The sequence below is a fragment of the Centroberyx gerrardi genome, chromosome 7, assembly GCF_048128805.1.
Source record: "Centroberyx gerrardi isolate f3 chromosome 7, fCenGer3.hap1.cur.20231027, whole genome shotgun sequence".
NCBI classification, from domain to species: domain Eukaryota; kingdom Metazoa; phylum Chordata; class Actinopteri; order Beryciformes; family Berycidae; genus Centroberyx; species Centroberyx gerrardi.
Window position 1 is genome coordinate 27,477,656 of NC_136003.1, and position 22,972 is coordinate 27,500,627.

Consider the following 22,972-nt stretch of genomic DNA (forward strand, 5'->3'; position numbering starts at 1 on the left):
GAACAGATGGGAGCGTCCGGCGGCTCTCGCTCCACAAAAGCCCGCACTGTCCGGCCGAGCCGCCGTGCAGCGGGACGCAACAAGGACTTTTCTGTCTCCGCCAGCTTGTCCTTTCCTGGTAAATCAAATTGACCCTACATATAGTGCGTGTCAGTCTCGTCGCACTCGATTCAAACAGATGAGGGCCGTCTCTCTGAGGAGCAGGCGGGCTGTCTGGCAGCTGGGACAGGCATCCAAATAAAAGAGGGATGAGGAGGGAAGTTTTTAAGCCTGAAGAGAGCAGGCATTTCAGAACAGCATCACAGTGTTCAGATGGATTTCCCTACTGCTTTTACAATGGTATATACATTTTACTATGAAGTTGTGGCCCAACGCAGGAAATCAGATTGGGTCACAACTAACCTTCTTCTTAAATTACAGTAATAATCTGGAATTAATCCATAGAGTCTTTTATATATGTGGGATCCCATGTAATGTAAAGGGTTAAAATCCAGACCCATATTATACATGGATGGTCCTTTGAATGATGTCACGTCAAGTCAATTTTATTGTCCCAGATGGGCGGTTTGTGCTGCAGCAAGTATAAAAACACATATCACAACATATAGTATCACATAGAAACACTAATTTAATGAATGATGTTTGCATTCTTTGGCAATCTATGTCTGTGTTTGTATTTATTTAGTGACTGTAGATGGTTTTGTGAAACAACTTTATATGTCAATTTTTTAGATAGTTGGATTTTTTGATTATTGGATTATTTATGACAATTCTTCTATTGAATGTTTATATTTATGCGCCCAATTTTGATGTACAACAATATATTGTTGTGTATGGGAGACATTCCAGAGTGAGACTGGCTTAGTGTTCATCCTCTTCCCCCTTCACCCCTTTAATGAAATCAGTGCTGTCAGCTGAGCGCAGGGGAGGAGAGATGCTTCAACTAAATATATAGTGGATTGGTTGTCGTTTCCATAATTTCCATTGTTCTCTATATTCCTACGCACCACCTGCACAATTGGATGCGCGAGTTATCCTGTTTTTCGATACTTGATGGTCTAAAATAAACTGAAAACCTCATCCTACTTGTATATTAGGCTATGTCTTGACCCATGTGAAACTTGAAACCTTATTGGGACAATCTTGTTGAAAACGTACAATAGAAAAAGGTTTAGTTCAGACCTCAACAAACTGAAAACAGATATTTCATGATATTCTATGATACCAGAACGTTTTTCCATCCACTCACCCAAGAATTCAGGAAAGTCTTTTATTCATAATTGAACATTTGTACACTGTTTTTCTTTGTTGCTCACATAAATATTCTTTGGCTTTTATTGTATCAGTAAGGGAAATGAAATGAACATTACTTAATTAACCTTCTTATCTCACTGGCAACATGTCATAGTCACAAATGCAAATTCAGGAATTGCCTTTTTGTTTCCCTTTGTTTTGTATTGTCTTCATTGTTCTTTTTTTTATGGTGCGAATAAAGAAAAACCTAAAAACCTAAACAGCTGGTGGGGGGCAACTTTCCAGTCACCAGCCCTCTTCTGTAACCTGGAAACCTCCTTTGTTACCTACAGATGACAAACCTTTGATGTGATGCTGGAGGAAAAGGCCTTAAAAAGCTCTTCATGTTGGACACGGATACATACCTCTGGAATATATCCATATATATCCATGGACTGCATTTATTACTTGCATTTATTACAGCTAAGGACACAGAAGGAATGGAGACACACTGGAGATCTTTCAACCCAACAGCTTTCTTTTTTTTTCATATGTAAAAAATAAGAGGCCTGGAAGAGAGACACGCCTCGGTTTTAATCGGAGCAAGACATTTTCTATGAGTCTTTGTTGAGTGTGGAACAGATGGGAGCGTCCGGCGGCTCTCGCTCCACAAAAGCCCGCACTGTCCGGCCGAGCCGCCGTGCAGCGGGACGCAACAAGGACTTTTCTGTCTCCGCCAGCTTGTCCTTTTCTAGTAAATCAAATTGACCCTACATATAGTGCGTGTCAGTCTCGTCGCACTCGATTCAAACAGATGAGGGCCGTCTCTCTGAGGAGCAGGCGGGCTGTCTGGCAGCTGGGACAGGCATCCAAATAAAAGAGGGATGAGGAGGGAAGTTTTTAAGCCTGAAGAGTGCAGGCATTTCAGAACAGCATCACAGTGTTCAGATGGATTTCCCTACTGGTTTTACAATGGTATATACATTTTACTATGAAGTTGTGGCCCAACGCAGGAAATCAGATTGGGTCACAACTAACAAAATCACAACTAACCTTCTTCTTAAATTAATAATCCGTAAGATAATTAATCCATAGAGTCTTTTATATATGTGGGATCCCATGTAATGTAAAGGGTTAAAATCCAGATCCATATTATACATGGATGGTCCTTTGAATGATGTCATGTCAAGTCAATTTTATTGTCCCAGATGGGCTGTTTGTGCTGCAGCAAGTATAAAAACACATATCACAACATATAGTATCACATAGAAACACTGATGAAATTCATTTTCTGAATGATGTTTTCATTCTTTGGCAATCTATGTCTGTGTTTGTATTTATTTAGTGATTGTAGATGGTTTTAAAAAACAAATTTATATAACAAACTTTTAGTTGTGTATGGGAGACATTCCAGAGTGAGACTGGCTTGGCCTTCATCCTCTTCCCCCTTCACCCCTTTAATGAAATCAGTGCTGTCAGCTGAGTGCAGGGGAGGAGAGATGCTTCAGCTATATACAGTATATGTGGATTCGTTGTAATTTCAAAAATTTCCGGGAATTTCTCTATATTCCTACACACCTGCACAAAGAACATTTTGGATGTGCGAGTGATCCTGTTTTTCTATGCAGTACTTGATGGTCTAAAATACTGTGAAAACCTCAACCTACTTGTATGTTATGTCTTGACCCATGTGAAACTTGAAACCTTACTGGGACAATACGTTGAAAACGTACAATAGAAAAAGGTTTAGTTCAGACCTCAACAAACTGAAAACAGATATTTCATGATATTTTATGATACCAGAACGTTTTTCCATCCACTCACCCAAGAATTCAGGAAAGTATTTTATTCATAATTGAACATTTGTACACTGTTTTTCTTTGTTGCTCACAGAAATGTTCTTTGGCTTTTATTATATCAGTAAGGGAAATGAAATGAACATTACTTAATTAACCTTCTTATCTCACTGGCAACATGTCATAGTCACAAATGCAAATTCAGGAATAAAAAAAATAAATCCTTTTATTGTATTTGAAAAAGAAGCCAAACCATTTGCTGTATAAAATCATTTTGACCTCCACTAACAGAAAAAAACATCAATTTGTGTGTATTTTTTTCAAACCTTTTCAAACCTCTTCGGCACATGCCTTTTTGTTTCTCTTTGTTTTGTATTGTCTTCATTGTTCTTTTTTTTATGGTGCGAATAAAGAAAAACCTAAAAACCTAAACAGCTGGTGGGGGGGCAACTTTCCAGTCACCAGCCCTCTTCTGTAACCTGGAAACCCCCTTCGTTACCTACACATGACAAACCTTTGATGTGATGCTGGAGGAAAAGGCCTTAAAAAGCTCTTCATGTTGGACACGGATACTACATACCTCTGGAATATATCTATATCTGCATTTATTACTTGACACGTACTGACTTCCTTGGCATTGTCTGCCAATTGCTGCTGTGGCGCCTGAATTTCCCCCAGGGGATTAATAAAGTGCAATCTTATCTTATCTTATCTTATCTTAGGCTCCTTGGTGTTGCCTGGTTTGATAAACACTTTGGAAGGACGTGCATGGTGATACAATGAAGTTCAAAGAGTCCGTCTGATGCATCAAGACGTTTGTTGTCCATCAGATATCAAATGTGCAATCAAAGTGAAACCTAACCCCTGCTGGCAAAGCCACTCTGATGCTGCGTTCAAATCCCGTCCCGTCCCGTCCCTCACCTTGCTGTGACATTACACTTAAAAAACTTGATAACCTTCAGCAAAAGCTGTGTCCAAAACACGAGCCAGAAACAATAGACAGACAAAAGACTCACAGATGAATAACAATACAGTTCTCATAATGCACTGTGCTGTTTGGACTGGACGGTCGCCACGCTCTCATTGTTAAAACAACTGTATCCCACTCAGGCTTTGATGGCCCGTATTTCCGTCCCAGCTGCCTGCAATAATCCTTTAAAAAGAATATAATAAATCCTCTTCAAATCCCCTTTTAAAGGTTGTCTGCCTGTTCGTGTCCGGACACTAATCACACTAGTTATCTATATCCACCAAAATAGCAGTTGTAAGACATCCAAAACATGTTGGGTAATTAAGAGGAATATTTAGCCTATAGTTCTATAGAGATATGCAGGGCTGTATGAACTGTTGTCTTTGGTGGGATCTTATAGATGTTGTTTAAATAACCTGTGGCATCGTGTCAGTTCTGTTAATAGCAATACAGTGGAGGTTGATCTTTTTTAATTTGCAGGATGTGCATGGAAATACATATTGAAGCTGGTTAATTTGCTTGCTACTGTAAATAGAGCTATGGGAATGACGGAAATCACAACGCACTTTTCTTTGTAATACTGTGTGGAAGTATAAACAGATATGTAAACACATATTTTAGGGGGGCATGACATGAATGTTTAGGATTTTATATAATTGAATACAAGGTGAGATTTTCTCCAAGAATGCAGATTACAAACTGATTTATTGTTCAGGAATATATGGAGAAAAAAAAACACGAATTACATTGGAAATTGCAGTGGTCAATATCGCTGGTAGAGTCGGTTCTACTATCAGGCACTGTGTACTTTGTATATATTGTTTATTGATCATCCTTCTCACCTGTTGCCCATTCATAAATGTGTCACACAATCCCATCTGCTAGAAAGTTTAAATAAATAAATAAATTAACAGAATTTTAGTGTAGAATCCTTTTCTACTCTCTTCTTTACATATATAATGCAGTGTTGCTATGCGCTCCATTGACTTCAAATGTGACATTTTATGGCGTCAAACGCTAAATATAACTCTACTGCACCTTCTGCTTAATGAACTTATCCATGATGAGCAACAGGTTCGTGTAACTCAACCAGTACATGCCCATGTAAAGAAGGAAGGCTTCGCACCAAGGACAATGGTGTGATATAAAAAGGGCCGCTGCAACTGGCAATGTTTACTGTCCCAGCATAATCAACAAGGTAAGTCCACGACCCATCAGTGAATGGTAACAGTTGTGTTTTTTTGTTTTTTATGTCTTGGTACAGGATGAGACATTGTGTATTTGCAACTTTTGACCAACTGCTCTCACAGGTTTTTGTGGATGGTTCAAACTTCTGACCACTTTTGCTATTCCAATATTTAGAGGTGCAACAAACAGGTGAGTTTAAAGACATGCTGCATCACATTTCAAACAACATCCAAGGAGCTGAGGAGACGCTGAAGGTGTTTTCTCTCTTTGACTCAGGAAGAGAAGATGAGCACAGATGGGGAAATGGCGATCTTCGGGCCGGCTGCCCAGTACCTGCGGAAGTCGGAGAAGGAGAGGATCGAGGCTCAGTCTCGTCCCTTCGACAGCAAGGCGGCTTGCTTCGTCAGCGAGGAGAAGGAGCTGTATGTGAAGGCTGAGATCCAGGAGAAGACGGACGGCAAAGCCACCGTCAAGACTCTGGATGACAGAGTAGGTGTGCTGGAGGGTGAGGCTGATAGATCGGACTGATATTGGCCTTTAATTAAAAATTGGATATTGGTCAGTCGCTCTCTTTTAGTATGATGGAGGTTCCTGTCAGACCACAGCTAGTGAATGTTTTTATTACTTTTTTATTTCACATAGCTGACCAGAGAAACCATTCTAGTGTGGTGTGGGAGGATTTTTCAGCTTCTGGGGTTTCAGTCTGTAAAACCTGCAGTGAAACCTGCCTCACACCTAAGAATTTCATTAGTTTGGACTTCAATGGAGAATTTTAGTGTCCCATGATGGTCTAAAAGCTGTTTGAGAGGCCTGTTCCACCCTGACAAGAATGAGATTCTGGGGGGAAATCTGAATCCTTGTAATTTTGGGGGATTGCCTTACAGTGCAAAAACCATCCATCTTAACAAGTCATTTAGTCTCATATTCAGCCTTCAAATCTTATTTTTCTTAAAACAAGAGAACAATTATGCCACTGAGGTGAGATAACTCCACTTGCTTCCAATGCAGTTTCACTTGTTTCAGGAATCTTTTCAGGAATAAGGCAGATCACCGCACTACTATCAAGAAAATGACACTTGATTCTACAAAATTCTTTGAAACAAGTTGTTCTGTTTGTGTTTCCCAGACTTTAACCGTCAAGGAGCAGCAGGTGTTCCCCATGAACCCGCCCAAGTTTGATAAGATCGAGGACATGGTGATGATGACCCACCTGCATGAGCCGGCGGTGCTGTTCAACCTCAAAGAGCGCTACGCAGCGTGGATGATCTATGTACGTCAGTCAAGGAACATGGAGCCAGTTAGACAGACACAGCTGATATACATCAGATGATGGACTTAGAAGTATTTTTATGTTTCATTGAAATTAGAATAATATGTTTAATTGAAATTAGAATAAGATACCAAAACCATCCAATTGCAGAAAACATTAGACAGCAGAAGAAGAAAAAAGTCATAATGAAAAAAAAAAAAAAATCACATTTCTGTTTCATTCATTTGAAAAATAGTGAAATATGAATGTACCCTTGAAACACACATATCTTGGTATTGGACTATTCAGATTCTTATTTTATTAATTTGCATGTACACGTACTCTGTTGGTGCTGATTATTGTCACTGCCCAAGAGCCTTCCCCCAACTCTGCCATTTGTCTTGAAGTTAAACCTGCTGCTGGCTTCATTTAAAGGCCCAGTCAGGAACTGGAGTATGGCGCCCCCTGTGGAGCCTCTGTCTCCACAGTGGGCTTCGTTCATGCTTTCATTTAATGGATTGACTACATTGTTAAAATGACTGAGCTGTTGATACAAGAACTGAGTATGTGACATCTGAAGATTTTAAAAGGTTATGTGAAGCAGTAAAGTAAGTATAGTTTATTTATATAGCACCTTTCACAGAGCAAAGTCTGCTTCACACAGAGTAAAATAGTTAAAATAAGACCAGAACAGAGACATAAAAACACTGAATTACAGACACGGAAGCTAAACAAAGACCAGTCTGAACAGATGAGTCTTTAGCTGCATTTTGAAAGTGTCAGCAGAGTCTGCAGGGTTTGCTTACATTTATATTGTTTGTAAAATGGAGCGAAATGGAGCTGCCTGTTGAGTTACAGTGGGATCTGAAAGTGGCAAAGTGGCGAGTCCATTCAAAAATCTCATGATTGATACACTTAAAAAAGCTATTTAAGAACCACTTTAAGCCTTGTGTGTGAAAGGTGACTTTGTCCTTTGTAAAAGTCCTTTTTAATCTGTGGCTAGGCTTACTCCATAATGTCGGTCCTGTATGAAATATCATGTAAAAAATCCATTCCTCACTGCTTCATGCACATTTCTTCACTTGTGTTTTATAAATGCATCTTCTGTCTTTTCTCTCCATGCAGACCTACTCGGGGCTCTTCTGTGTGACTGTGAATCCCTACAAGTGGCTTCCAGTCTACAACCCCGAGGTGGTGCAGGCCTACCGGGGGAAGAAGAGGATGGAGGTTCCTCCTCACATCTTCGCCCTGTCTGATAACGCCTACCAGTTCATGCTCACTGGTACGTCAGCACAACAAAATCAAGTTTGAGTTAAAGTTCTTTTATTGTCATATGCAGAGAAAACAAGTTGCCCTGGACAATTAAATTCTTAGTTTGCTGTCTTCTCTGATGCCTGAACAAACTAAAATGAGAAAGTAAGAGAATAAAATATGATATACTATGTACATATGTAACTAGTATAACTTGCATGAATGTAATGTTAAAATGAACTAAAATATATACATGAGTATGAATACTAAATAGTAATGCTAAAAGAAAAGTGTGCAATGAATGCCTAATATGTGCCAGTAGATAGTTCAACAGTCAATAATTGAATAGCAGAATTCAATATAGCAGCAGACGCTCCTGGTCTTTATAGTGCAAATGGAAATCCAAATGTTGGGGGTGATGTGTAATTGGGAAGAGGCAGCAGCTGGAAAGTGAGCGGTGAATCACTGTGATTCAATAGTTTTATGTTTAGTCACCGTCTTCTCTTTTGTTTCCCAGATCGTGAAAATCAGTCTATTCTCATCACGTAAGTGTAGCGATGATTTCTTAATCTATTGACTGACTCTGATAAAACTGTCACAAGTTGAAATGTGTGATTTTTGTTTTTTGGCTAGTGGAGAATCCGGTGCAGGAAAGACCGTCAACACTAAACGCGTCATTCAGTATTTTGCGACAATCGCAGTAGCTGGAGACAAGAAGAAGGAGACGAACAGCAAAATGAAGGTAGGACCGGGTCTTTCATCAGACTGTGTTTTGACAGGCGGTGCTGCCAGTCAGTGGTGAGGACTGGAGTCACATGACTTGGACTCGAGTCACAATTTTAATTGCTTGAGACTTGACTTGGTGCATGAAGAGACGACTTAAGACTTGACTTGGGTTCTGATGACTTGGGACTTGACTTTGACTTGTACTTTGATGACTTGAAAAGGTTTCTAAAGTCTTGACTTGAGATCTTGTGTTTGTGTAAATGACTTAGATTGAAAGTGATGAGATTTGTTCCAGCAGACGACTGAATTTAAATTCTGTTTTCTGAATTTGTATGGAATGATTGAATTTATTGAAGCTGAAACTGATTATAGAAATCAAACTCATGATGCTCTTACCAAGTTTTTATCCTATTAAAACCATATTGCATTGAAAAGTCCTAGATATTTAGTTTTCTTTAAGATGTTAAATTGATACTGGACTCTTGATTTGTTCTGACTTGACTTGCTGTTCTACATTTAGACTTGGGACTTGACTTGTGCCTCAAGACTTGAGACTGACTTAGGACTCGAGCAAAGTTGACTTGGTCAACCTCTGCTGCCAGTACAGTCAGTCACTTGTTTGAGACTGGAGTCAGTGTGTGTCAGACAGATTCCCCTGCTCTTCCTCAGGGGACGCTGGAGGATCAGATCATCCAGGCAAACCCTCTGCTGGAGGCCTTCGGGAATGCCAAGACCATGAGGAATGACAACTCTTCTCGCTTTGTAAGTCAGCCTGAGGTTCTTCATTTTCAAACTGATTTATCAGGATCATTTGTACAGCACAGACAGTAAGATCATTTTTTTGTGTTGAATAGGGTAAATTCATTCGAATACACTTTGGCACAACTGGTAAACTGGCATCTGCGGATATTGAAACATGTAAGTTTGACTTGTGCACATGTTTTGCTGTATCGTATCTTGCGTGAAATAGATAATGGTGATTTTCTTTTTGGTTTATAGATCATGTTAATTTTGCCTTGTTTCTTTGAAAGATCTGCTGGAGAAATCAAGAGTGACATTTCAGTTGGGATCAGAGAGGAGCTACCACATCTTTTATCAGCTTACTTGCAACAAGAAGCCTGAACTCATTGGTAATCCGATGCATCTTTTTTTTTTTTTGTCTTATTCCATCTTTCTTTTTCCCTTTCTGGTAAGCCTTTATTAATGACGTAGTAATGACTGGAACTAACTAAGTAATATCCTAGAGAAATAGATGTAATATCTAGTTACAGCATTAGAATGACTGGTAACTGATTAATGAGGTTTTTGTTGTTTTCTGTTATGTATGCAGAGTTGGTACAGAGTAGGTTTGTATACCTATGTGAATACTGTACATAGTCAGTACTGGTATGTCTTTTCTAAAATATATAATGTATTATTGTATGTATTCTACATTATTATCAAATGAACACCTCATGAAAAAACATTGTTTCTGCACAGGTGTCGTCACTTTCTGTAATGAATGGCAGATAAATCAATGCAGACAGTGTGTTTCCTCCTTTTTGAACTTGTTTATCCTTTGGTTTCAAAAATGTGTGTTAGAGCCACTTATCTAATACAGTTACTGGTAAAAGCACCTTAATACCAGTCATTCTAATGCTATAACTAGTTATTACATCTATTTTACTTAGTTATTTCCAGTCATTACTGCGTAATTAATGGCCTCTTTCTCTTTCACACACAGTTGTAGACACACATCCGAACCTATTCTAACTCGACTTGATTTCACCCACTTCAGATATGCTTCTCATCACCACCAACCCCTATGACTTTGCCTTCATCAGCCACGGGGAAATCAGTGTTAAAAGTATTGACGACGCTGAGGAGTTAATCGCTACGGATGTGAGTCGACTCAGCGAAATCACATAAGCCGGCGCTGTCTTTTTGATCGATTTACATTTGACATATCTTTTGTTTTTTTTTTATGAAACAGGAAGCCATCGATATTCTGGGCTTCAGTGCTGATGAGAAAGTGGGCATCTACAAGCTGACTGGTGCTGTGATGCATTATGGGAACATGAAGTTCAAGCAGAAGCAGCGGGAGGAGCAGGCGGAGCCCGACGGCACCGAGGGTGAGGATCATCACTGAGGTTTACTGTTGGCTTGCTAAGTGATTTTTTAAAATGAAATAAGTATTTAAGCCAATATGATTCCAAAGATATATTGTTTATGATTATGTGCCTTTTCTCCCCGTGTTGTACTGTGTGCAGAAGCTGATAAAGCAGCGTATCTTATGGGCCTGAACTCTGCTGACCTGCTCAAAAATCTCTGTTATCCCAGAGTAAAAGTTGGAAATGAGTATGTCACCAAAGGACAAAATGTTCAACAGGCAAGACGACTAACAACTAAATATTATCCCACACATTTCTCCTGGTTGTTTATAATGTGATGAGGAAACAACTCTCTCTTTAACTTTCCTTTATTCTAGGTGTACAACGCTATTGGCGCTCTTGCAAAATCAGTGTATGAGAAGATGTTTCTGTGGATGGTGGTGCGAATCAACCAGCAGCTAGACACAAAACAACCCCGACAACACTTCATCGGGGTTCTGGATATTGCTGGCTTTGAGATCTTTGATGTACGTGCTGAAGTTATACGTATCGCTCACATCTTCATGGCATGTTGAATGATGAATGTTTATCCTAATACTGAATATACGTCTTCAGTTCAATACGCTGGAGCAGCTCTGCATCAACTTCACCAATGAGAAACTGCAACAGTTTTTCAACCACCACATGTTTGTACTGGAGCAAGAAGAATACAAGAAGGAAGGGATTGAGTGGGAGTTCATTGACTTTGGCATGGACTTGGCAGCTTGCATTGAGCTCATTGAGAAGGTATATTATTCAAAATATTGCAGCTAGACTCACTTAAAACTGATCCTGCAATTCTGATGATAACAATCAATAATACTAATTGCTTGTTCCCCAGCCGATGGGCATGTTCTCCATCCTGGAGGAGGAGTGCATGTTTCCGAAATCAACAGACACTTCTTTCAAGAACAAACTCTATGACCAGCATCTTGGCAAGAACAGCTGCTTCCTGAAGCCCAAGGTTGTCAAAGGCAAACCCGAGGCTCACTTCTCCCTGGTGCACTACGCCGGCACAGTGGACTACAACATCAGCGGCTGGCTGGAGAAGAACAAAGACCCGCTGAACGAGTCTGTGGTGCAGCTCTACCAGAAGTCGTCGGTCAAATTCCTGGCGATGCTGTATGCAAGCTTCTCTGCAGCAGATGGTAATGAAGCGTTATACGGTCTCACTTCAGATCAATGATCAAGAATGCTTGGCTGAAATGTATCTATAAACTAAACTAGTGTAATAGACAAATACACTAAAGTGATATGTCACTTTGGTAGAGCATTTTTACACTGGGTTCAACTTATATGGGTTTTTGAAGGCCAACACTGATACCGATGTATTTGGATCGAAGCTGCCGATAGCTGATGTATTCAATCCCTTTTAATTTTCATGCCAAAAAATTAAAGGTATCCAGTGTTTCCACCCAAAATTGTATTATTGTCGAGGTGTAAAAGCTTCTGAAACAGCATTTAGACCATCAAACGAAACAAAAACTCTCCATTGAAACCCATAATAATGAAAGGCAGGGAGTCCCACCCCACTGATTCAATGACAGGAGAAACTCCCACTGGCTAACTGCCTTTAAATTAAGAATTAATTTAGAAAAAACTTTAATTATTGATTAAAAAACAAATAAAATAAAATGTGATATAAGAATATCAAAAGAATATAACATTTCCTTGCAGGTTTTACAGTCTTTATATGGAGCTGTGGTCAGGGAGGAACCTCCATCATGTCAGAGGTGGACGACACTGACTGGCCGATGATATTTAATAGAAGGCCAATATCGGCCCCATACATTGGCAAACTCATATATTGGTCTAATATTGGTCTAATTGTAACACTGAATGAAATGAAAGCAAAGTGAATGGTGGTGACTTCAGATAATCAGGTCTACCAACATTACAAGCTAACTGTTCATAGAGTCATACTGAGGTATGCATTCCAAAAAGTGAAAATGATCTACCAAAGAGAAATACTACTTTAGCTATAGTTTCGCTGTAATTGAATCAAAGTAAAACAATACAGTCATTCCTGAAGTTTTTTTTTTTATTACATTATCACTGCAGAAGCTGCAGGTGGTACCAAGAAAGGAGCCAAGAAGAAGGGAGCGTCTTTCCAAACTGTGTCAGCGCTGTTCAGGGTAAGGTGCTAATGCAAGGTTCCCATTTTTGACAATTGATCCCATATTGAGGTCAGAAATCTGAAACCACAACATTTAAAACACTTGAAAATCATATCTCAAAATAACAAAGTAACTAATAGCAAAACTAGGCATAAAAAAACTAAATGGGTACTGAAATCATCTCTTCCTCCAAAACTAAATGGAATAAAATTCAAATATTTTCCAGTTTGACGTATAAGAGAGAACTCTGAAATGAATAAGACCCACGTGTCTTGATACATACTATGCATGTTTATACAACAGTGTATACTTCTACTTTGCCCTCACTGACAATATACTAAAGTTAAACTAAGTAAAAAAACATAAACATTTCTGAATACAAGAAATTAAACTAAAACTAGTGAAAACTCAGACCTCTGAAAACTAAATGAAATTCAATCAGTCACATAATATTCTTTTGTTTTTTCCAGGAGAACCTTGGCAAGCTCATGACCAATCTGAGAACCACTCATCCTCACTTTGTGCGGTGCTTGATACCAAACGAGACAAAAACACCTGGTAGGTTTGATAATTCCCTCGTTGCAAAATATATCCTGTAAAAGCATACAGCTCAGAGTTATTTTCACCTTCATCATAGGTGTTATGGAAAACCAACTGGTTATCCACCAGCTGCGCTGCAACGGTGTGCTGGAGGGCATCAGGATCTGTAGGAAGGGATTTCCAAGCAGAATCCTCTATGGGGACTTCAAGCAGAGGTAAATATAGGTTTAAATTTGAATATTTCTCAGTGTCGGGTCTTAGTTTCAGGCCTATTATTCTTCCCACAGATACAGGATCCTTAATGCCAGCGCTGTTCCTGAGGGACAGTTTATGGATAACAAGAAAGCTGCGGAGAAGCTGCTGGGCTCGATTGACGTGGATCACACACAGTACAAATTTGGACACACCAAGGTTCTCATTTGTTTGAGCACGCTTGTTAAATGGTGGTTACACTCGGGAGCAGGAATCGCATCTTCCTTGAATAAGAATTGAATAAATTGCTCAAATCAACTGTATTTTCAGGTGTTTTTTAAAGCTGGTCTCCTGGGCACTTTGGAGGAGATGAGAGACGAGCGCCTGGCCCAGGTGGTGACGTCCACTCAGGCTCTGTGCCGCGGCTACGTCATCCGGCTGGAATACCAGAAGATGCTGGCCAGAAAGTAAAGATATCTATTGCTTTAAAGCTGCACTAGGCAAGGTTTGCGTTAAGGTTATGGTTAGGAAACTAAAACAACTTGGTTAAGGTTAGGGAAAGGCTTTGGTTATGGTTAAATATGAAAAACGTTTGTTAAAAATTTTAATTTGACTCACAGTAGAACCTTCCTTCGGGAAGTTGGGAATTGAACCACGGTTACTTACACTGAAGGCAAACTCATCCGCCATCCACCACCCGACCACAACACCCTTACTATCCACCAGGCTACTGCAATGTGACACTACTTCCTGTTTATAGTCGTGCCTCCTTCATGTTTTGTGCTGGGAACACAGAGTTTTAACACTTTACGTGCCACCAACACATAATTTGCTGTTAACAAGTTGTGTTCGAAGGACTGCATTACCCAAAAATCATGTAACGGGACATTGTATACTCTGCATTTCTCTGACCTAGATTTCATATTTTTAATGGCTGGTAGGGATGGAGATGGTAAAAAAAATCTTTTCGCAGCAGGTTCACCCATCTTTGGTGAGTCCAGGTTTCTCTGGACGGAGCGCTCGCTCACTACTGTTTAGGAGACATTTTTGTATTTTGCTCTTAAGGTTTGATTCATCACTTCTGGTGAGATTTCCAGCCAGTTATACCCGACATCAGAATTTCTCAGTCTCAGTTAGTGGGAATTGGACGCTGCAGCCCCAATTTGTGATTTTGTGTTAAGACAGGTTTATTTGTTACATTAAAATGTTGCCTAGTGAAGTTTTAAATTTAAGAATAATATATAACCGTACGTGAGTGAAAACTTGGAGGGAAAACTTATCCTGATTTTACTTTGATAGGGAGGCCATCTACACTATCCAATACAACTTCCGCTCATTCATGAATGTGAAACACTGGCCATGGATGAAGTTGTACTTTAAACTCAAACCTCTTCTGAAGAGTGCTGAGGCTGAGAAGGAAATGGCTCAAATAAAGGTGGATTTCACTAAGCTCAAGGAAGATCTGACCAAATCAGAAAACAGGCGGAAAGAACTTGAGGAGAAAATGGTTTCCATCGTACAAGAGAAGAATGATCTTGTCCTTCAGGTCCAGACAGTAAGTTAACCCAAAGCAAGCTTTAAGAGTTAGTACAAAGTCAGGCGATCTGCATGATTATTATTATTGGATGTTTGCTGAGTGCTTAGCTGTGTAATATCCGCTCATAAACTCGATATCAGGAATCTGACAACCTGATGGATGCAGAGGAGAGATGCGAAGGACTCATCAAAAGCAAGATCCAGCTGGAGGCGAAGCTGAAGGAGGTGACAGAGCGACTGGAGGACGAGGAGGAGGTGAATGCCGAGCTGACCGCCAAGAAGCGGAAGCTGGAGGACGAATGCTCTGAGCTCAAGAAGGACATCGACGACTTAGAGCTCACCTTAGCCAAAGTGGAGAAGGAGAAACATGCCATTGAGAACAAGGTAATATTATGTACGGAATATTGCTTACCGTTACATTGTCAAGAGTTCAAGGAGGATATGTAACAGCAGTTCTGTATGATAATGTCAGGTGAAAAATCTCACTGAAGAAATCATGAGCCAAGATGAGAACATCACCAAATTGACCAAAGAGAAGAAAGCCCTGCAGGAAGCCCATCAACAAACTCTGGATGACCTGCAGTCAGAGGAGGACAAAATCAACTGTCTGACCAAAGCCAAAGGCAAATTAGAACAGCAGGTGGATGAGGTGAGTTAGTGTACATAAGGCTAACTGATGAAAACTGACCTAATGTGCTATTTAAAAGACGCATGTATGTAAGTATGGTTCATGTTTTTAGCTGGAAGGTTCACTGGAACAAGAGAAGAAGATCCGTATGGACCTTGAGAGAGCCAAGAGGAAGCTAGAGGGCGATCTGAAACTCGCCCAGGAGTCTCTCATGGACGTGGAGAATGAGAAGCAGCAGCTGGATGAAAAATTGAAAAAGTAAGGAGTCCTCTCTTTTTGTGTGAAGTTCAAATTCCACATCAAATCCATGTCGAGTTCAAGTCCTGCATCAATTCTATTTGAAGTTAAAACAGACGTATATCATACTACAAACTTATTGTGATCATAGGCTAGCCTAGTCCCTTTCTTACAGTAGTTTTGCTTGCTGCTGTACCTGCTGTGTTTGTGTGTATTTTTGTTTTTTTTCCTCCTTGCTAACTTTATTCTTTTCTCTGAAGTGTATCGCACCTGCGTATGAAATCAAATACATTTTAAGTCTAAACTCAGAATGCATTGATTTTTTTTTATGATGCTTCACTTTATTTTACAGGAAAGACTTTGAGTTGTCACAGCTGCAGACTAAAGTTGAAGATGAACAAGCTCTTGGTGTACAGCTACAGAAGAAAATAAAAGAGCTCCAGGTGAAGAACTTGATCAGTGGGTTTGACACAAGCCAGTTTTACAAAGTTAAATTGGTTTGACTAGTTTCTACCTCTAGCATTACAGTGCTGCAATCTCTCATCTGTAGGCTCGTATTGAGGAGCTAGAAGAGGAAATCGAGGCTGAGCGCTCTTCTCGGGCCAAAGTAGAGAAGCAGAGGTCTGATCTCTCCAGGGAGCTGGAGGAGATCAGTGAGCGGCTGGAGGAGGCCGGAGGAGCCACCGCCGCTCAGGTCGAGATGAACAAGAAGCGAGAAGCCGAGTTTCAGAAACTTCGCCGGGACCTGGAGGAGTGTTCGTTGCAGCACGACGCAACCTCCGCCGCTCTGCGCAAGAAACACGCGGACAGCGTCGCCGAACTGGGAGAACAGCTGGATAACCTCCAGAGGGTCAAGCAGAAACTGGAGAAGGAGAAGACCGAGTTAAAACTGGAGGTGGACGACTTGTCGAGCAATATGGAAGCCATGGCCAAGTCAAAGGTTAGCGGATATGATTCATTTATGTTTTATGTTCAGTTGACCATTCCAGGTTGTATTTACAATAGTTAAACTATGACAACATGCAATAAATCTTGTCTTTTTTTTTCAATGTGTAGATTAATTTGGAGAAAATGTGCCGTTCACTTGAAGATCATCTGAATGAGGTAAAAACCAAAGAGGAGGAGCATCACAGACTGATAAACGACCTTTCAAGTCAGAAAGCTCGGCTGCAGACAGAAAATGGTGAGGAATGCTTAAGCGGATCTGCAACAATCAAGTCAGTAGGCACACTTACTCACTGTCTAATTTTTTTATACTTATCATCCAGCTGAGATGTCTCGCCAGCTTGAAGAAAAAGAATCCCTAATGTCACAGTTAACTCGGGGAAAGCAAGCCTCCATTCAGCAGATCGAGGAGTTGAAAAGACTGAATGAGGAGGAAGTGAAGGTAAAGACCCGCAAAAGAGACTCTCAGTACGTTTTTTCCAATTTAAAGGTTTACAATATGTTTTACGCTTTTTCTGTCAAGGCGAAGAATGCCCTGGCCCATGGTTTGCAGTCGTCTCGCCACGACTGTGAGCTGTTGAGAGAGCAGTATGAGGAGGAACAGGAGGCCAAAGCTGAGCTGCAGCGCTGCATGTCCAAGGCCAACAGCGAGGTGGCTCAGTGGAGAACCAAGTACGAGACGGACGCCATCCAGCGCACCGAGGAGCTTGAGGAGGCCAAGTAAGAACGATCTCCAAATCATTTGAAAACAGGATGGACTCTTACGCAGTCTTACGATGCATGTTCTCCCACAGGAAGAAGCTGGCGTTGCGTCTTCAGGATGCAGAGGAAGCAGTGGAGGCCGTTAACTCCAAGTGCTCTTCTCTTGAGAAGACCAAACAGCGGCTGCAAGGGGAGGTGGAGGACTTGATGATGGATGTTGAGAGGTCCAATGCTGCCGCTGCTGCCTTGGACAAGAAGCAGAGAAATTTTGATAAGGTTCTGGATGACTTTCCTAATGTTAAGAGTTCAAAAAACATTGCGTAAATGCATGCTAATACGAATGACGCAGTAATGGAGGTGTTCTGGGATAGACTATTAACACATACCTTAGAACCAACTGGGAGCTACGAATTGCATAAGTTCAAGATAATGTTCAGAGATAGATTTGTTTCAACAGCATTGATCATACAGTGTTATGTGTGGTTCAGTACCAGATAGCTTAATTGATGATAAAGTATTACGCTGGCTGATTGCCATTCATCTTTGTTGGAGAATAAGTTGAATCAGAATTCTCTCAGGCATCTTTTTTAGCCAAGCTAAGCTAGCAAGCTTATAGTGAAATGATGTCTTTCTTTGGAGGTTTAATGATACAATTGATGTCAATAGGTTTTGGCTGAGTGGAAGCAGAAATACGAGGAGGGTCAAGCGGAGCTGGAGTCAGCTTTGAAAGAGGTGCGCTCTCTTGGCACTGAGAACTTCAAGATGAAGAACGCCTTTGAAGAATCGCTGGAACAACTAGAGACCCTCAGACGTGAAAACAAAAACCTGCAACGTACGTCAAGGCCCTTTACGGAGTTAATGCTGTGCATGGCAGATGTTATTAATGCGAGGAAATGATTGGACCTTATCAGATTTCCTTTTGTTTCAGAGGAAATTATGGATGTCACTGAACAGCTGGGAGAGACGGGCAAAACTATCCATGAGCTTGAGAAATCAAAGAAGCAGGCTGAACAGGAGAAAGGAGAGGCCCAGACTGCTTTGGAGGAGGCAGAAGTAAAGATAATACGAATATCTAGCTCATATACCTATCTCAACTCAGCAACTGTGTGTGACACCTTCAGATTAACCCATCTCTGGTGATTATAACTGTGTATCATCTCTGTTGTCAGGCCTCACTGGAGCATGAGGAGTCCAAGATCCTGCGTGTGCAACTGGAGCTGAACCAGGTGAAGTCTGAGGTGGACAAGAAGATCGCCGAGAGGGAGGAAGAGATCGAACAGCTGAAGAGAAACAGCCAAAGAGTCATCGACTCCATGCAAAGTAATCTGGATGCTGAGGTCAGGAGCAGAAATGATGCCCTGAGAGTCAAGAAAAAGATGGAGGGAGACCTGAACGAGATGGAGATTCAGCTGAGCCACGGCAACAGGCAGGCGGCCGAGGCCCAGAAACAACTGAGGAACATACAGGTTCAGCTCAAGGTGAGATACACGTAAGGGAACATGTACAGAATGAACAACGTTTGCACATAGTTCTAGGCCTTGTTTCCCAATAACGATCACTCTTAGAGGTAAAGAGCATTTTTAAGTGTGATGAAGGTTTGTTCATTGCCTACGTTTCTCAAAGCAGCACTTAGAGCGGGAGCGCGGCCACCTTAGTTAAGTGTATCATAAAGTCGCTGTAATGTTGCTGAAATGTTTGTTGACTTGGTTTCATAATAACTGATTAATCAAAATGGCTGTAAGTTATGGCACATTGTGCAAATACATGAAATACTAAACAAAAATGAAACACACACAGCAAAGAATTACATCTGCTTAGAATTGCCACAGAGATTTAAAGCTCTATTTCACTACACCCATCCATTTTATACAGAGATTATTAAAATCTAGGCTTAATAAAGACAAAAAATACATAAAATGAAAATAAACTTAATAATAAATAATATAAAAATATAGCCTAAATAATCAAATATCAAGCCTAATCAAATTTCAAGTTAAAAAGTTGCAATGAATCTTGCAGATGTACACGGTGGGGTGTTGTTTTCCATCTCAAGATGCACTTAGTCGTTATCTACGATCAGTTTTAAGAACGTGTTAAGGTGCTTTTCGGAAACACCTCACAAACTAACGAGGTTTTGTAAAATATGGTTGAAACAATCATCTTAGCTTTAAGATGCTTTTGGGATACAAGGCCCTGGATGGTTACCCAAACCTTAAATTAACATATAGAAACGCTACACATGCATATTTTCATTCTATAGGATGTGCAGATTCACCTTGAGGACACCCTGAGAAACAACGATGACATGAAAGAGCAGGTCGCCATGTCTGAGCGCAGGAGTAACCTGATGCAGGCTGAAATCGAGGAGATCAGAGGAGCGCTGGAGCAGACGGAGAGGAGCCGCAAGATAGCCGAGCAGGAGCTGATGGATGCTAGCGAGAGAGTGCAGCTCCTTCACTCACAGGTTCGACTTGATCAATACTTGTCAATACATGTCATCATTTCATCCCTTTTCACTTTAAAGGTGCTACATGTCGCATTTTAACATCAATAAATCATTATCACATTCATTTTGAGACATGAGTATTGCATTGCCCGGAAGATTGGCAGTCTCCACCAGTCCCTACACTGTATTGCTTTACGGCATGAAGGGATATTGCTTTACGGCACAAAACAGGAAGAGGGCGCTGTTCTTCCAGAGCAAACAGAACTAAAGCTTTCAGGGTTTCTGGTGATGGCAGATGGTGAAATGAGTGAAAGGCTGATGGAAAAATCACTTCCGACATGTTTATCCTCTTCAGTAAAGCCAAAGATGCCAGGGAGGGGGAGGGGGGACAGGAAGCAACGGGGTTTATAGGAAATGTAGTCTTAATTTTGAGAAACAATTGTACTAACAATACCATTGGCGTGAGACAGAGGCTACCAATCATCTCCATCATGGCCTCATTTGTTTACGGTAATTATACCAAGTTATCACAATTAATTTGATATTGACATATTGATGTTTAAAGATGCTACACATAGTACCTTTAAAGTCATATTAGCATTGTAATGTCATACTTTGCATCTCTTACAGAACACCAGCCTGATCAACAGTCGGAAGAAGCTGGAGGCTGATCTGGCTCAGATTCAGGGTGAGATGGAGGAGAGTAACCAAGAGGCCAGAAATGCTGAAGAGAAAGCTAAAAAGGCGATCACTGATGTAAGTGTGTGTGTGTGTGTGTGTGTGTGTGTGTGTTTGGTTTTAGTCTGTATGGCCTTGCTTAATTCTCGCCTGCAAAAACAGCAACCTGCTAACCTTTTTTGACATTGCTCAGGCTGCCATGATGGCCGAGGAGCTGAAGAAGGAGCAGGACACCAGCGCTCACCTGGAGAGGATGAAGAAGAACCTGGAGGCCACAGTGAAAGACCTGCAGCAGCGTCTCGATGAGGCTGAGAACCTCGCCATGAAGGGTGGGAAGAAACAACTCCAGAAACTGGAATCAAGGGTAATGCATCGTAATGAAAAACCACAAAGAATCCCTCTGGATTTTGTGTAAATACATGTCTGGGGTGTTATTTGTAAAACTGGCAGGATTAGCATGATGTTATGAGGCTGAGAGTTTTTTTCTAATTCAGGATTACAACATGGATTGCAAGATCAGTTTTGCTGTTTCCATTTTCCTCGTTCGTCATTTTTTCTGCCACCTTTCCATTTTATCTTTTGAAATTTGTGAAGGTGATTCATGATAGTGTAAAAATACCCCCTGCTCCTCTGTTGTTTTAGTCAGAAAGAATATTACCACTTTCTCTGAAATAAATGTTTGAGTATGAAACAATGTTGTACTGCTACAAACATTTCAATAGATTCTTTTCAAGATACCATATAGGGTGACAGGGTGTAATCAGTTTCTTGAGGAACATATAAAAGTGTGTCATCACAGCTTTTCTTAAAAATTCTGGTTAGTTTATTTGTTCAAGAAAGTAAAATATAAAATGGCAATAGACAGAATTACACAAGATTGTCCAGTGTGCACAGGTGGTTGAAAAAAAACAAAAAAAAACAAAGGGCTTGTGTGAGATGACCACCTATATCAAATACAACTGAGTCACTAAGAACCGGAAGAAAATAACTTACAAATAATTAACTTACAAATAAAAATGAAAATTAAATGGCAGGTGAGACCATTGACTTTATTCAATGCTCAGATGCAACCATGTAATCTGTGTCATACTAAGCCTGTACTGTATCGTCCTCATAGGAGTGAATTAAAGCACTTTCTTCAACTATGTGACAATATTCACATTGCTCTGTTCCAGGTGCGAGAGCTGGAGAATGAGCTTGAAACAGAACAAAGACACGGATCAGATGCCGTGAAAGGCGTGCGCAAATTTGAGCGCAGGATTAAGGAGCTCACCTACCAGGTATCTGATACTACAAAATCTGTGAACTTGTAGTTTTCTATCAGTTATACATGTAGAATATTTGAGAGACGTCAGACTCGAGTCACAATTTTAATTGCCTGAGACTTGATGCATGTAGAGAATATTTGAGACTTGACTTGATTTGGGTTCTGGTGACTTGGACTTGACTTGGACTTGTACTTTGATGACTTGAAAAGGTTTCTAAACTCTTGACAAAAGATCTTGTGTTTGTGTAAATGACTTAGATTGAAAGTGATGAGATTTGTTCCAGCAGACGACTGAATTTAAATTCTGTTTTCTGAATTTGTATGGAATGATTGAATTTATTGAAGTTGAAACTGATTATAGAAATCAAACTCATGATGCTCTTACCAAGTTTTTATCCTATTAAAACCATATTGCTTTGAAAAGTCCTAGATATTTAGTTTTCTTTAAGATATTAAATTGATACTGGACTCTTGATTTGTTCTGACTTGACTTGCTGTTCTACATTTAGACTTGAGACTTGACATTAATGACATGACTTGACTTGGAGGATGTTTTGTAAAATATTTGTTTTCTTTTGTTGAAAACCAGTCTGAGGAAGATAAGAAAAACATAATGAGGCTGCAGGATCTGGTGGACAAACTGCAGCTGAAGGTCAAAGTGTACAAGAGGCAGGCGGAGGAAGCCGTGAGTGATTTTTCTGTCAACACTGAGATTGAAACATTGTTTAACTTGATCTTTAGAGAGCTACATGACTGTGATTCTTATTAATCAATTATGTGACACCTGATAGGAGGAGCAAGCAAACACCCATTTGACGAAGCTGAGGAAGGTGCAGCACGAGCTGGAGGAGGCTGAAGAGCGGGCCGACATCGCCGAGACCCAGATCAACAAGATGAGGGTCAAGAGTCGCGACATGGGCAAGGTGAGTCGCTCAGCTTCTGCCAGTGTGTCTTATACAAACTTTTACTGAAGGGAAACCTCACTCTAGTTGATAATCTAACAGATAATTTCTGTTTTTCTTTCTCATTTACCAGGGAAAAGACAGCGGAGAATAGTCTTGCTTGGCTGCCATAAAGAAGATGAAGTGTGCCGTATCTGTAGCATGAAGTAGTATGCAACATACTCTTAACCAAATAGCTAT

The 22,972-nt window shown here is 40.4% G+C and overlaps 1 protein-coding gene across 1 annotated transcript; it reads left to right on the top strand.

Moving 5' to 3' along the window:
- Window positions 1-5,472: 5,472 nt before the first annotated feature.
- LOC139909173 (myosin-4-like) lies at window positions 5,473-22,886 on the top strand. The gene is made up of 39 exons (XM_071896157.2): window positions 5,473-5,676; window positions 6,314-6,457; window positions 7,562-7,718; window positions 8,205-8,232; window positions 8,321-8,429; window positions 9,083-9,175; window positions 9,268-9,331; window positions 9,445-9,543; window positions 10,191-10,294; window positions 10,386-10,524; window positions 10,663-10,781; window positions 10,881-11,030; window positions 11,119-11,289; window positions 11,384-11,690; window positions 12,604-12,677; window positions 13,130-13,217; window positions 13,297-13,414; window positions 13,487-13,610; window positions 13,722-13,858; window positions 14,691-14,946; window positions 15,069-15,311; window positions 15,400-15,576; window positions 15,668-15,813; window positions 16,145-16,235; window positions 16,343-16,732; window positions 16,849-16,975; window positions 17,061-17,179; window positions 17,261-17,457; window positions 17,532-17,715; window positions 18,106-18,271; window positions 18,368-18,492; window positions 18,609-18,917; window positions 19,700-19,903; window positions 20,516-20,641; window positions 20,757-20,927; window positions 21,739-21,843; window positions 22,420-22,515; window positions 22,622-22,753; window positions 22,866-22,886. Exons 1-39 carry the CDS (start codon window positions 5,473-5,475, stop codon window positions 22,884-22,886), a joined length of 5,814 nt encoding a protein of 1,937 aa, XP_071752258.2.
- The last annotated feature ends 86 nt before the right edge of the window (window positions 22,887-22,972 follow it).

Bases quoted from the DNA above. Each gene is read 5' to 3' on its own strand.
- LOC139909173 (XM_071896157.2), top strand. From the start codon at position 5,473: ATGAGCACAGATGGGGAAATGGCGATCTTCGGGCCGGCTGCCCAGTAC. The intron at 16,733-16,848 runs GTTAGCGGATAT...TTCAATGTGTAG, and splicing joins AAGCCATGGCCAAGTCAAAG to ATTAATTTGGAGAAAATGTG. The intron at 18,493-18,608 runs GTAAAGATAATA...CTCTGTTGTCAG, and splicing joins CTGCTTTGGAGGAGGCAGAA to GCCTCACTGGAGCATGAGGA.